At 48.0% G+C, this 13,914-nt stretch overlaps 3 protein-coding genes across 3 annotated transcripts in view; 2 read left to right on the top strand and 1 right to left on the bottom strand.

Annotated features, from left to right (window-relative positions):
• LOC119321136 (ubiquitin carboxyl-terminal hydrolase 3-like) overlaps positions 1-252 on the top strand; it is a 46,256-nt gene extending 46,004 nt beyond the window's left edge. Inside the window, exon 5 of the mRNA XM_037594955.1 lies at positions 245-252. Coding sequence (XP_037450852.1) covers positions 245-252 — 8 coding nt within the window. The remainder of the gene's footprint in view (positions 1-244) is intronic.
• A 1,037-nt stretch (positions 253-1,289) lies between these two features.
• LOC119323647 (ubiquitin carboxyl-terminal hydrolase 4-like) lies at positions 1,290-5,869 on the top strand. Its single transcript, XM_037597343.1, has 5 exons — positions 1,290-1,400; positions 1,679-1,864; positions 1,940-2,121; positions 2,651-2,872; positions 5,615-5,869. Exons 1-5 carry the CDS (start codon positions 1,290-1,292, stop codon positions 5,787-5,789), a joined length of 876 nt encoding a protein of 291 aa, XP_037453240.1. The 3' UTR covers positions 5,790-5,869.
• Positions 5,870-9,154: 3,285 nt separating this feature from the next.
• LOC119321661 overlaps positions 9,155-13,914 on the bottom strand; it is an 8,020-nt gene continuing 3,260 nt past the window's right edge. The window contains exon 2 of the mRNA XM_037595247.1: positions 9,155-9,339. Coding sequence (XP_037451144.1) covers positions 9,181-9,339 — 159 coding nt within the window. The 3' untranslated portion in view covers positions 9,155-9,180. The remainder of the gene's footprint in view (positions 9,340-13,914) is intronic.

Here is a 13,914-nt window from a genome sequence, read left to right as displayed (position 1 = left end):
GGCGTTGGAAGGAGACACCAAGCCGGGCGGAGGGGGAGGCGGCGTGCAGCTCGCAAGGCGGACGGGACTGCCCCGCCGCCACCACCTAGGAACGGCGCGGCTTTGCCATCCGGCCCTCCGGCGGCAGCGACACAGGGGTTGAGTGGAGGGAAGACTTCCCGGCGGCAGTAAGGGCTCCCCCCGTGTAGGGGATAGGAGTCAGTGTTCTGATTCGTTCACTGACTAAGCAATCATCATTGAGCAGATGCATAGGAAATTCAGAAATATATCAACAGATGAAATAACACCACAACACCAAATGGCATTCTACCATCAGTTTCCAACAATTCGATTATAAGCAAAATACAAAATTCGAAAAACCAAGGCCAACAAATACAAAGTTTAAATGAATCGTGCCCCGCAGAATTATTTGTTCCCTTTCATTAGGGTGTAACCCATTTGCTTCTCCGCGGAGGCCTTACGTTGACGCCCTTACAAAAACGCCGTGGACCAATGGCGCCACTGCCACGGTAGACAAGGCCAATATGGCCAATATCGCTGCAAATCAAAATAATTCAACCAAGCTACATAATCAACCTACAAAAGCACCTACATATGAAGGAAATACATTTATATATGTATATAGATACTTACAAAAGGTAATGTATATACAGATAACAATAAGAGAATACAATACAAATCAGACAATTATCAGATCACCTTGTTTATTTGCAACCAAATCATTATGATAGTCAATGTGGCATAATCTGGAAATAATATAACTTGCTCCCTCCGGTCCGAATTAATTGAAGCAACCTCTATACAATGTATATATACTGGGAAGGGTAAGCTATAAGATAAGAGATCATATGGCACCGTCACATTTATAGATTTCACATTAGCATAGGCCAGTGTTATAGTGATGGTACTCCCTCTATTTCAAAATAATTGAAGTTCTAGGATTGTCCTAAGTCAAACTTTTTGACCCAGCCAGCTGCAGCAATCGCAGCACCAAAAGAGAAGCTTTTAGTGCATAAAAAATATAAAAGATTTGCCTGCAAGTCACCAAAACAGCTTGTCTACTTGTGCATGTTGTGAGAAACAACCGAGAGAGAGAGAGAGAGGGAGGGCACAACAAGAATAACACGACGATCAGAGAGTAATCTGGCCAATATAAAAGAGTTGCAATGTAAGTCGAGGAACACGAGCAACATGAAAAGATGAAGTGCTAAGAGTGGCATGACTAGCGATAGGAAGAGAAGTACCATATGCGGCAAGAACATGAATAGAATAATCTATCTAGAACTCTAATGGATGACAGAGCGGAAGAATCGGGAGTCATATGGAAAGATGCTCCCGAATCAACAATCCACGCGGATGTACCTAAGGATTGGCTCGATGTGGCCACTGGAGGATGCGTGGTATGGAGAATCCAGAGAATTTGATTGAAGACCGAAAATGAGATGTAATCGATCGTCAGGAAACACTAAGCTCCAATACAATGTGAGGAAATACGTAACTTGTATTTCCATGAGGTTTTACGCCAATATATATGCACGTACATGTGCGGTAAATATGCAGAAAACCCCTTATACGAATATGCGATGACTATATTACATGGCTAAGTATATATAACTCTTAACATTAGGGACATAGAAGAGTAATTGTTACATAAGTAACTCCTCTTTGCTCTCTGTAGGATGCCCATGAATTTTTGAATTTCTTGTTGAATGAGATTGTCGATATTCTGGAAAAAGAGTTTAGTACCGTGAAGGATTCTCCTGAAAGCACATCCCCTGGAAGGGCGGCAAATGGGGAAGTTTATCATTTAGCCAATGAAGTTCGAAGAGAGCCGCTGGTTACATGGGTCCACAAGAATTTTCAGGTGACTAGTCGCTAAAATGCAAGAATGCGTTTCTTCCAAGAATTTTGTGCTTATAATCACCATTTTCGTTTGCAGGGTATTTTGACCAATGAAACAAAGTGCCTGATGTGTGAGACTGTCACCGCAAAGGATGAGACATTTTTAGATTTGAGCATCGACATTGAACAGAATAGTTCACTAACAAGCTGCCTGAAGAGTTTCTTTTCCACCGAGATTTTAAATGCCGAGGACAAGTTTTTCTGTGACAACTGCTGCAGGTAACAATGTTCTATGTCATTGTTTTTGATCCTTAATGTTCTGTCTCTCAGAGCAACAATAGAGGCTTTACGCATCAAATTGCTAACAAGAGTTTAAATCGTTATGGCGCTACTTATGGAATGGATCAACTTACCAAATTAAATCTTAGCTATATGTAATACGTTCAAAACAACTATTCTTAAAGGGGAGCTTGTAGATCCATTTTCTCAAAAGAAAAAACTTGACGTTGCTGCTGTCTTGCACTCGATTGCAGGCAAGGTTAACTGTCTCAATTTGTTATGTTTTCTGCAAGTTTTTGTTTTTTGTTCCTCGTACATATTGCACAATCGTTTGTAATCTATATATTTAGTTATTAAAATGATTGCCCAGTGCCTCAGATGTCTGTTTGTTCAGTATGTTCTGCTCAATAGGTTGTCAACCTTGGTCCTCCCTAGACAGAAAAAGTGCGTCGAGAACTACCATACGTGAAAAGACCCTTTATGCTGCTTGATTTCCTTTTTAACACTGAAATTGTGGTGCACTGTGCAGTTTGCAAGAAGCACAGAAGAGAATGAAGATAAAAAAGGCGCCGCAAATATTGGTGATCCACTTAAAGCGCTTCAAGTTCATTGAACAGCTGAGTCAGCACAAGAAACTGTCATACCGAGTGGTATACCCCATGGAGCTGAAGCTGAGCAGTGCCTCTGATGATGTGGATTGCGAATACTCACTCTTTGCTGTGGTAGTCCACGTTGGGAACGCCGCCAACCACGGACATTACCGAAAAAGGCTTACGCCCCGCTTTATAAATAAAGCAACCGCCACAGAGCATACATACCACATAGGTCCACACCAACACACACGAGTCTCAAGGAAAAGTACAAAGGTTCTGCTGAGGGCACAGCTCAACAAGCCCAAAAAAGAAGAGAACAACAACAGCACAACGCACCCAACACAAGGTGGCTAATCGGGCTCCGGCGGTGGCGGCGGCGTCGGCGGAGAGAGGCGGATGGCCATCGATCGGAGGTCGGCGATGAAGGCGGAGATGGCGTCACGGTCCGTGGGGCGACTAAGCGGCCGCCAAAGCTGCAAGAAACCCGAGAATTTGTAGAGAGCGTCAGTAGGGCGACGAAGGGGAGCGCGCTGGATCACAAGTTTATTGCGAACGGTCCACAACGTCCAAGCAAGCACCCCAACTTCCAGCCACCTAATGTGGCGAGAGGATACGGGGGACAGTTGGAGTTCAGCAAAAAGGTCCGGGAAGTTGGTGTGGCACCAACTCCCTCCGACCACCTCGCGAAAGCAGCTCCAGAGGAATTGTGCGGAGATGCAGGAGAAGAAGATGTGGTTTGAGTCCTCCGGGACACCACAGAGCGGGCAGATACCGGTGCCTGGGCCATTGCGCTTGCGGACCTCCACACCAGACGGAAGCCTACCACGGATCCATTGCCACATGAAGATGCGAATCTTCAGTGGCACCCGAACGGTCCAGACCATCGATAAGGGGAGGGGTGCGGAGGAAGGGGCGATGGCCGAATAGAGCGACTTGGTGGTGAACAAGCCCGACGGCTCGAGCCGCCACCGGGTACGGTCCGGCCTGTCATCCACCAGTGGTTCGTGCAATGCGACATAGTCAAGCAACTCACGCCAGGCGGCGGATTCCGCCGGCCCAAACGGTCGACGGAAGGCAAGGCGCCCCAGATCAAGAAGGGCCCTATTGACCGATATCATGGGGTCAACGGAAATAGAGAAAAGGACGGGGAAGCGGGCCGCGAAGGGGGAGTCACCAGCCCAACGATCATACCAGAAGAGAGTCGAGAGGCCAGAGCCCACGGAGATGGAGGTCCCAATGCGCAGCACCGGGAGAAGCTGAACAATGGACTGCCAGAACTGGGAGCCGCCCGATCTCTGGCAGAAGGCAAGGGGTTGACCCCGAAGGTATTTAGTCCTGGTAATGTCCAACCAGAGGCCGCCATGGCCCTGGGCGATGCGCCAGAGCCAGCGGGAGAGGAGCGCGATGTTCATCCGCTTGGAGCACATGATGCCCAGGCCACCTTGCTCCCGGGGCTTGCAGATGTCAGGCCAGCTGACCATGTGGTACTTCTGCTTATCATGCTCACCAGCCCAGTAGAAGCGAGACTGGATCTTAGCGATCTCCTTATGTAGGGACTCATGGAGGCTATAGAAGCTCATAAGGAACAGCAGCAGGCTAGAGAGAGAAGAGTTGATAAGAATAGTTCGGGCCGCCTTGGAGAGCCATCTCCCCTGCCAGGGCTCACACCGGGACTGGAGCTTAGAGATAGCGGGCCTCAAGTCCGCTGCAGAAAGGCGTGAGTCGCTAATGGGGGTCCCTAAGTAGGAGGTGGGGAAAGAGCCCAGGCGGCAATTAAGCCGATTGGCGATGGCCAGAGACTCAGCGGGGGAGTATCCCATTACCATGACGTCGCTCTTATCAAAGTTGATCTTGAGACCCGACATCTGTTGGAAGCATAGAAGGAGGAACTTGAGGTTGGCGATGTCCATCTCCGAGCCTTCGACCATGATGATCGTGTCGTCAGCATACTGAAGGATGGAAATTCCGGATCCTCCAGAGAGATGTGGGGTAATCCCACGAATGTGGCCAGCCGCCTTGGCCTTATAAGAATGGCAGCCAAGGCGTCCACCACCATATTGAAGAGGAACGGGGAGAAGGGGTCGCCCTGGCGAACCCCACAAAGGGTAGGGAAGAAGGGACCAACCTCGCCATTGATGTTAACCGCCGTGCGACCGCAAGAGACCATTTGCATGACTCTAGTGATCCAGCGGTCATCAAAGCCCTTCCGAAGAAGGACTTCTCTGAGGAAGGTCCAGCTGACCGAGTCATGGGCTTTGTGAAAATCGATCTTCAAAAAAACCGCCTTGAGGTGTTTGGACCGGACCTCGTGAAGTACCTCATGGAGGACCAAAACACCATCCAGGATATATCGTCCTCTAATGAAGGCCGACTGGTCAGGATGCGTAATCCGGTCAGCCAGCATGGTCACCCTATTGGCGTACCCTTTGGCCAAGATCCGGAAGATCACATTAATGACCGTGATCGGCCGGAACTGGCGGATGTCGGACGCCCCAGGGACCTTGGGGATGAGGGAGATGATCCCATAGTTGAGGCGACCTAGGTCGATGGCACCCACAAAGAATTCTTCAAAGATGGCCATGACCTCGGGTTTAATCACGTTCCAGAAGGTCTGGAAGAAAATAACAGGGAGGCCATCAGGACCAGGAGCCGAAGAGGAATTCATCCCCTTGATAGCCTCCCAGACCTCCTGCTCGGAGAAGGGAGCCGTCAGGGCTGCATTCTCCGCCCTGGAGACTAACTGAATACCGGCCCAACAATCGTGGGCGAGGGAAACGCCACTCCGAGGAGCGGCGGAGAAAAGGGACCGATAGAAGCCGTCGACATGAAACCGGATGTCGCGAGGGTCCTGAAGAAGAGTGTCCCCATCCCAAAGGAGGGGGATGGTGTTGCGTCTACGGCGGCCATTATGTAAGCCAGATTAAAAGCGGCGACCACTGGCTGTCATTTGACGATGACAGTGTCGACAAGATTCAGGAGTCAACCCTGCAAACGTTCTATGGTTCTTCTCGCGAATATTCTCGCAACAGCGATCATGGCTACATCTTGTTCTATGAGAGCGTAGCAAAGAGCTAGGAATTTTCTAGGATTAGTGCTAGTGATGAAAATAATATGTACAGTGTCCAGGATGGGAACCTGATACCTTTTGGTTTCAAAATTTCCTCAGTTTATTTACTGCACTGCAATAGAATATAATTCGATAAGTGAAAGTTCGACTAAAATTTTTCTTGTAACAGAGACCAAACGGGTATTCAGATTCGAACAGAACTTGTATGGCGATGAGTAAAATGCACTGGCGGTCACTGAACTTGTGCCGATAGCTCATTGTACATAAGAATACAGTTAGTATGATCACTATACATGATTTTTGATGATTATATGGTCACTGTCTCACCGTATAGCTTCGTATTTGATCCAGTTGACCGGTCAAACAGCGGTGCCTCCTCAGCTCTATCTCTGGGTACGTGGGTCCCAACTGTCAGTGGATGACAGAAAAACTAAAATTATGCGCAGGGACCTTCCCGGTGCAACCTATGCACACTAGCCAACTGAGCACATATAACTTTCTTTTAAATATATGAAGAGAGACCACTTATTACATATACGACGCAGGCACACAGCAGGCACGTACACATTAGCACAGAGCACGTACACATTAGCACTGGCGGTCATTGACACACACAACACACGCGCCAGGGACAGAACCTTTCGACCCGTTTCCTGCGGTTGTAGACGCCGCGAGCCAAGCGCATGCACGCGCGCCGGCTGTACTTCTCGCCGCGCCCACGCACGCCCTGTAGCTCGCGTCGCCGCGCCGGCTGCACGTCCGTGTCAGCTCGCCACGTCTGACGCCCGCCCTGCAACTCATGCCTCCGCTCCAGCTGCACGTTTGTCTCGCCGTCGTCCGCAGCACCACAGCCACAACCATCACCACGCCGGCCGTCGGTGACCTCTGGAGTGAGCGCTCGTGGCGCCGACGCTCGACCCGTAGCTTGTGTTGCGCGACAGCTGCTCGAGGCACGACGGAGCCGGGAATGGAGGTCATGCTGCTGTCGTGGAGCCAGGAATACGACGTGCACGTTCAGCGCTGGGCATCTCACCTAAGGCGCCCCCGTCCAGACTCAGTATTACATATTGCGCAGAATTTTAGTTTCTTTAATGATTTGTTTCACCCACTGACAAGTAGGACCTACATAGACAAAGCCAGAAAATGAGGTGACGAGGTGCCACTTCTGCTATTTGACCGGTCAACAGGATAAATACGAGTCTATACGGTGAGACAGTGACCGTATAGTAATCAGAAGTCATGTATAGTGACTGTATTGATTGTATTCGTATGTACAGTGATCAAAGTGAGCTATGGATACAAGTTCAATGACCGCCAGTGCATTTTACTCTATGGCGATTTGGCTCCGAGTCCAGATGCTCTGGCAATCTGGACCGCGGTGCTTTGTTACCGAAGGCATTTATTGCTAGCATGCAAAAGCTGCAAAAAAGGCCATGTTCAATGCCCACCTTGAACAGCAGCCCAAAACAGGGCAACGGCCCAAGAAACCGTTTCTTTTTTGGGGCATTTTATATCTAAAATCATCGCTCCAATAGTTATCCCATATGCAAATCAAACACAATAAGAGTCGCTTCAAGTGCGCTTTTTCGTTGTGTCCACATGTCCTTCTACTGTGCTGGTTTTACCGCGTCGATATAAGAACCAGCGTTGAAAACCCTAGGCTCTCGTTTCCCCCAATCCCACCGCCGCACGCTGTCCCTCCCATGTTCATCCTCCCACTTATCCACCTCCACGTCCTTCTCCTCCTCTCCTTGCGTCGTCGGTCTGGAAGCTGGTAGCCGACGCCGCCGCTCGCCATTTCCCGCGCCTCCGGATCTGAGCTCGCGCGCGGTGGCGCGACTGGTGGATGAAAGCTGGGTCCTGAGCAGAACACAACGCTGTCCCGCTCCCTGCTGCCGTTGGAGAGGCGGGGATGGCTCCTCGGCTTCGAAGGTCATAGCCTGACGGCGCCTACCCTCCTGTTTCGGCCTGGGGCGTTGGGGAGTCATGGCCGACAGCGACCTCAAGTTCTTTGCCTGACGCCGCTGGCCAAGATACTGCTGGTAATGTATGAACCAAAGTATTGTATTGTCAGCCTCCTTTAGTCACTGTCTGTATAACGTGGCAATGAATCCTAGATGCTAGGGTCGCTTGGGCGTTGTGCCAGATTAGTTTTTCTACCATCCCATCTGGGGTACAATGATCTTCCTTTCCTTTTCCTTTTCAAGACAAGAGATTTTTTTAGTAAATATCGCAAATGATCTCATGCAGTTTCCACAAGACAAAATGTGTGGTAGAAAGTAGAATATGAGTAGAATTTGCATGTCTTGGAATCCAAGATGATCTGTTTGAGCCCTCTAATTGGCGACAGGATCATCAGGCACACTCCAAGGATGGTGCAGACCTGAAGATCATGTCACAACACACATCAAATTAGGCTGGAGTTGAGATTAACTAAGGAGAGGCATGCATATATATAATTACAGTAGATAGCTTACTCAGTTGGTGCACCATGAGGGGCTGGATCTTTTGGGCTTGTAGATGCCGAAGCCATGATGCAGGGGAACTGCAGGAATAATAGATGTTGACTTAGATTTGAAACTCTGAATTTTACTGATTCTTGTCCTAGCCCTCTATCCCTAAACCGATTTGTACCTAGGTTCAGTTCTCATTGCCATTCACAATGCAGTGGTTGTTCCTGGTTCTAGAAGATACTGCAAGGAAACTTTGCTATGCATGAATCACAAGAAATGCAGCATTTAGATATGTGAGCAGCCATCTACTCCCTCCGTAAAGTAATATAAAAGCGTTTAGGTCACTAATATAAGAGCAGGAGGTTCAGGATTAGTATGGCACGATTAGGATTGTTCACTTGATTTGTTTGGTCTGGATTAGTACAACAATGCAGTGATATTTGTTTTATGGTGCAGCAACTTCAAGACAGCAAGGGGCATCAGGCTTCACGGCTACACATTCATCTTTGATTTTCTCCCCAAATCTGAAATTGTTTGACCCCTAAATTTTAATCCCCTTGAGTAAGCCAGAGTATTCATGGAATATGGTCTATTGATGATGACAAATTTGATTGCAGCAGGGACTGGCAAAGTAAGTGCAGTGCTCACCATTGCACATATATTCAGGGCAAAATCAAACTTCAGTCAGAAGAAGAAGACCAATCAGGAGCTATATCCCTCTTAAAAGTACATGTATCTTCCTCTTTTTTTTCGAAAAGGGGGAGAAACCCCGGCCTCTGCATCAGCATGATGCATACGGCCCTCATATTAAAAAAGAAGTAGTGCCAACATGGTTCCAATGGTCGTAAAAAAATAGAAAAAGCTCACACAGAGCCAAAAAAAGGCTAGAAACAACAACTAGCCAAATCAAGATGCCACAGCCGGCTGGGTAAAGTAGATAGGAACACTAAATACCTATCCTATTACATGACCGCCATCCAAACCGGTCGAAGATATCCCGAGCTACCATCTCCCAGCGGACAGACCCAGTAACCAAATGCTCCCTGGCCTCCGTCTGGGTGAGTGGCGACCACGAACGAATCAGTGCCGTAGTCCGGAATAAAACCTGCAAAAATTGTATACATGATATTCTGTTAAAGACCAAATCATTTCTGCAATTCCAGATAGTCCACAACAACGCACAAGCCCCAACCCGAATATGTTTCGCTACGTTAGACTCAAACCCATTAAGCCATGTCCCAAAGAACGCATAAACAGAAGTCGGGGGTTTGATATTGAAAGCAATGTGGACCGTCTGCCAAAGTACCTTGGCCAGCAGGCAATCAAAAAATAGGTGTTTAATAGTCTCATCCCGATCGCAGAAACTACACCTAGTAGATCCTGTCCAATTACGCTTCATCAAATTATCCTTAGTTAAAATTACTTGTTTATGGACAAACCACATAAACACTTTTATTTTCAAAGGAACTTTGACATCCCACACATGTTTGGACGTAGGAATGGAGTTCAAATTAATTACATCAATATACATTGATTTAACCGTGAATACTCCAGACTTAGTCAATTTTCAGCGTAATTCATCGGGTTGTTGAGAAAGCTGCACTGCCATCAGTCTCCTAACCAGACGGAGCCATTCTTCCCAACGATTGCCCGCTAGCACTCGTCTGAACCGTATATTAAGGGGGATAGATTGAAAGACCGATGCAACGGACACCTCACGTCGTTGAACAATGCGGTACAAGGAGGGATATTGGATGGCTAAGGGTGTGTCACCGAGCCAAGTATCTTCCCAGAAACGTGCACTCGTGCCGTTTCCAACAACAAACTTTGTCCTATTAAACAAAGCCTGCTTGACCTTCATGAGACCCTTCCAGAAGGGCGAATCGGTAGGCCTTGCTGTGACCTGTGACAAGGTTTTTGACTGGAGGTACTTGCCGCGAAGGATTTGAGCCCATATAGCATCATTTTCCAACGAAAGCTTCCACAGCCACTTGCTAAGAAGGCATTTATTCTTAATTTCTAGATTCTCAATACCCAGATCCCCTTGGTCTTTCGGTCTACAGATGATATCCCACTTAGCAAGCCTATATTTTCTTTTAAGCTCATCACCCTGCCAAAAGAACCGCGATCTATAGAAGTCCAGTCTCTTCCTAACACCAACTGGTACCTCAAAGAACGAAAGAAGAAACATCGGCATACTTGTGAGCACCGAATTAATAAGGATTAATCGGCCTCCATATGACATGAGCTTGCCCTTCCAGCAGCTCAGTTTCTTCTCAAATCGGTCCTCGATACACTTCCATTCTCTGTTCGTTAGCCTACGATGGTGGATAGGAATTCCCAAGTATGAGAATGGTAGCTCTCCCAACTTACATCCAAACAATTGCCTATAAGCATCCTGTTCATCTTTGGCCTTACCAAAACAGAACAGCTCGCTCTTATGAAAGTTTATCTTTAACCCGGTCAATTGTTCAAATAGGCATAACACCAGCTTCATATTTCTTGCCTTAGCCAAGTCATGCTCCATAAAGATGATTGTATCATCAGCGTATTGTAGGATAGAAACACCTCCATCAATAAGATGAGGCACCAATCCACCTACTTGACCATTTTCCTTAGCCCTTCCTATCAAGACTGCCAACATATCCACCACTATGTTAAACAAGATAGGGGACATCGGATCTCCTTGTCTTAGGCCTTTATGTGTCTGGAAATAGTGACCTATGTCATCATTAACTCTAATTCCCACACTACCTTTTTGCGTAAATGATTGAACCTGTCTGTGCCAGGCTTCATCAAAGCCTTTCATACGCAAAGACTGTTGGAGAAATGGCCATTTGACCTTGTCATACGCTTTCTCGAAATCCACTTTAAAAATCACACCATCTAATTTTTTGGAGTGGATTTCATGGAGCGTTTCATGCAGGACTACCACCCCTTCAAGGATATTTCTGTCCGGCATGAAAGCGGTTTGGGACTGTTGCACCACAGAATGCGCAATCTGTGTGAGCCTGTTAGTCCCGACCTTAGTGAAAATTTTGAAACTAACATTAAGGAGACATATAGGCCTGAATTGCTCAATTCTGACCGCATCCGTCTTCTTAGGAAGTAGTGTGATAGTCCCAAAATTCAAGTGGAATAGTTGAAGCTGTCCAGAGAACAGATCATGAAACATAGGTAGAAGATCCCCCTTAATAATGTGCCAGCACTTCTTATAGAACTCAGCCGGGAAACCATCCGGTCTAGGAGCCTTATTATTTTTCATCTGTGCAATGGCATCGAAAACCTCCTTCTCCGTGAACGGGGCAACTAAAATGTCATTATCAGCAGCCGATAACTGAGGCACATCCTCAGTTCTGGACTCATCGAGGGACACTGTATTCTCCTCCGGCGGTCCAAATAACTGCTTATAATAGTCGGTTATGTATGTTTTTAGGTTATGCTGATCTAAAATAGTGACCTCATCCTGCTCAAGCTGAAATATTCGCTTCTTTCTGTGTTTGCCATTAGCTATTAAATGGAAGAACTGAGTGTTTGCGTCCCCCTGGACCACTCTACGTACTTTAGCACGTAAAGCCCACTTCAGTTCTTCTTCGCGGAGTAGTTCTTTTAACCTCTTTTCCGCCTCATTTTTAACCTGAAGCTCTGCTGGTGCCAAAATGTTGGATTCAGCCTTAATGTCCAGGTCATGTATAAGAGTAAGGAGTCTATCCTTTTCAATCTTATACACACCACTAAGGTGCTTAGCCCAACCTCGTAAGAAACTTCTCAAGTTCCTAATCTTATTCTGCCACCTCTCAAGTGGAGATTTGCCTCGAACATCTTTAACCCATTCCCTGGCTATCAAATCTAAGAACCCTTCCCGTTCAAACCACGACGTCTCGAAGGAGAAGGTGTTCTTGTTACCCACATGATTCGGCTCCCCTGAGTCCACGAACAATGGGGTATGATCAGATATTCCCCTCGAAAGAGCTTGCACCGTAACCAGCGGGAACTTCTGTTCCCACTCCACGCTTGCAAGAACTCTATCAAGTTTTTCGTAGGTTGGGTTTGGCAGAGTGTTAGCCCATGTGAATTTTCGACCAGAAAGTTCTATCTCTCTCAGATCCAAGCTTTCAATAATGGTGTTGAACATGAAGGACCATCTGCCATCAAAGTTATCATTGTTCTTCTCCTCTCTCCTCCCGATGATATTAAAATCACCTCCAACTAAAATTAGCAGCTGCTCTGATCCACAGATTCGAACAAGGTCTGCGAGAAACTCCGCTTTAAGCTCTGGTTGCACGGCACCATAAACCGCCACCAAAGCCCAGTTAAAGCCATCCATCTTAGACCTAACTTGAAAATTGACCGTGAAATCGCCCATCACTACACTACGGACTTCAAGCGAATCGCATCTCACACCGAGTAAGATACCACCCGATCTTCCTCGCGGAGGGAGGCAATGCCAATCGAAATCAATACCACCAACCAGAGAGGAAAGAAACTGCGATGCAAAGTTATCTCTACCCGTCTCTGATAGAGCAACGAAGTCTAACTTCTCTTCTACAGCTGTCTCAGCCAGGAATCTTCTTTTAGCCAAGTCCTTTGGACCTCTGCTATTCCAAAAAATTCCTCTCATATTTCATCATGAAATTTTTTGGTAGTTCGAATCCTAGCACTCCTACGAACTGCGGAATCGGGATAGATCTTCCGTTTCCACTTACGCTTAGGTTTACCAAGCTCAGGCCCCCGGTCCTCATGACCGGGTTCACCAATATTAGTCGAATCATTCTCTGGAGAAACATGATCTTCCTCAGCGTCATGGTTGGTGGGTGCTAGATCTGCACACAAGCTATCAAGCACTCTAACCCCTAACGCATTAATCTCATCATCATTCATTGGTTTAACTGCTGCAAGATTACGAATAGTCTCTAAAGCCCGTTCCGCCTCCAGATCTAAAATATCATTCACCGACTCAGTAATCTCACTGTCCGTAGCACCTAGTGAAACTCCTAATTGGTTTGCATTATTTATAATGTCCTCATTAGAAAAATGCAATAATGAATTAGATAAGTTGACGGACATACCAGATGTAAACGCAGCCTCCTGAAGCTTGGCCGCCCTCATAGCGCACCGCTGCTGCATATCATCTATCTCGGGGACGTCCAGGATGCGAGCACTCATCCGTCTCCCCTCGGCAATCGGGTCCGGGATCCCGCCAAACGCGACCACCTCCTCCCTAGTAACACCTGGCATAGATCCCTCCGAAGACTGTACCGGGGTTACCTGAGAAGGCGTCAGCGGGCTCCCGATCCCCCTAGACGGGAATCCCCCACTAGGGACCCTGGTCATGGGTAGGGGCGAAGAGGAGATGATGACGGGGGCCGCCTGCCCGCGCCCTCCTCCGACCGCAGCCGCAGGCTCCGACACATGAGCCATCAGCGAGGGAGAGACGGTCCTCCTGATCGTCGAGGGTGAAGGGGGAGCCAAGGCCTCCTGCCCCAGCGCCCCCCCCCAGCTCCGCTACTGCTGCGGTGGTTACCGCCACCGTCGGGGAGGCAGGAGCCGAGGCCGCCTGCCTCGGGCTCCCGCCCCTCGTACCGGCCGACCCACTCTGGGCCAACGTGCCCGACTCCGCCGAGGGCGTGGTGGGGTGGGAAGAAGGCGAGACCACCTGCCTCGAATCTCCCCCCCCCCC

This window comes from Triticum dicoccoides, chromosome 6B, assembly GCF_002162155.2.
Source record: "Triticum dicoccoides isolate Atlit2015 ecotype Zavitan chromosome 6B, WEW_v2.0, whole genome shotgun sequence".
Lineage (NCBI taxonomy): Eukaryota > Viridiplantae > Streptophyta > Magnoliopsida > Poales > Poaceae > Triticum > Triticum dicoccoides.
The sequence above is the reverse complement of the archived record's forward strand: the minus strand, read 5'-3'. Positions and strand labels throughout refer to the sequence as shown.

What these genes read in the sequence shown, in the direction of transcription:
- LOC119323647 (XM_037597343.1), top strand. Translation starts at nt 1,290, where the DNA reads ATGGATGACAGAGCGGAAGAATCGGGAGTCATATGGAAAGATGCTCCC. An exon ending in TTCTGTGACAACTGCTGCAG is followed by an intron (nt 2,122 to 2,650) that starts GTAACAATGTTC and finishes TGCACTGTGCAG; the next exon opens with TTTGCAAGAAGCACAGAAGA. An exon ending in GTTGGGAACGCCGCCAACCA is followed by an intron (nt 2,873 to 5,614) that starts CGGACATTACCG and finishes TTGCGTCTACGG; the next exon opens with CGGCCATTATGTAAGCCAGA.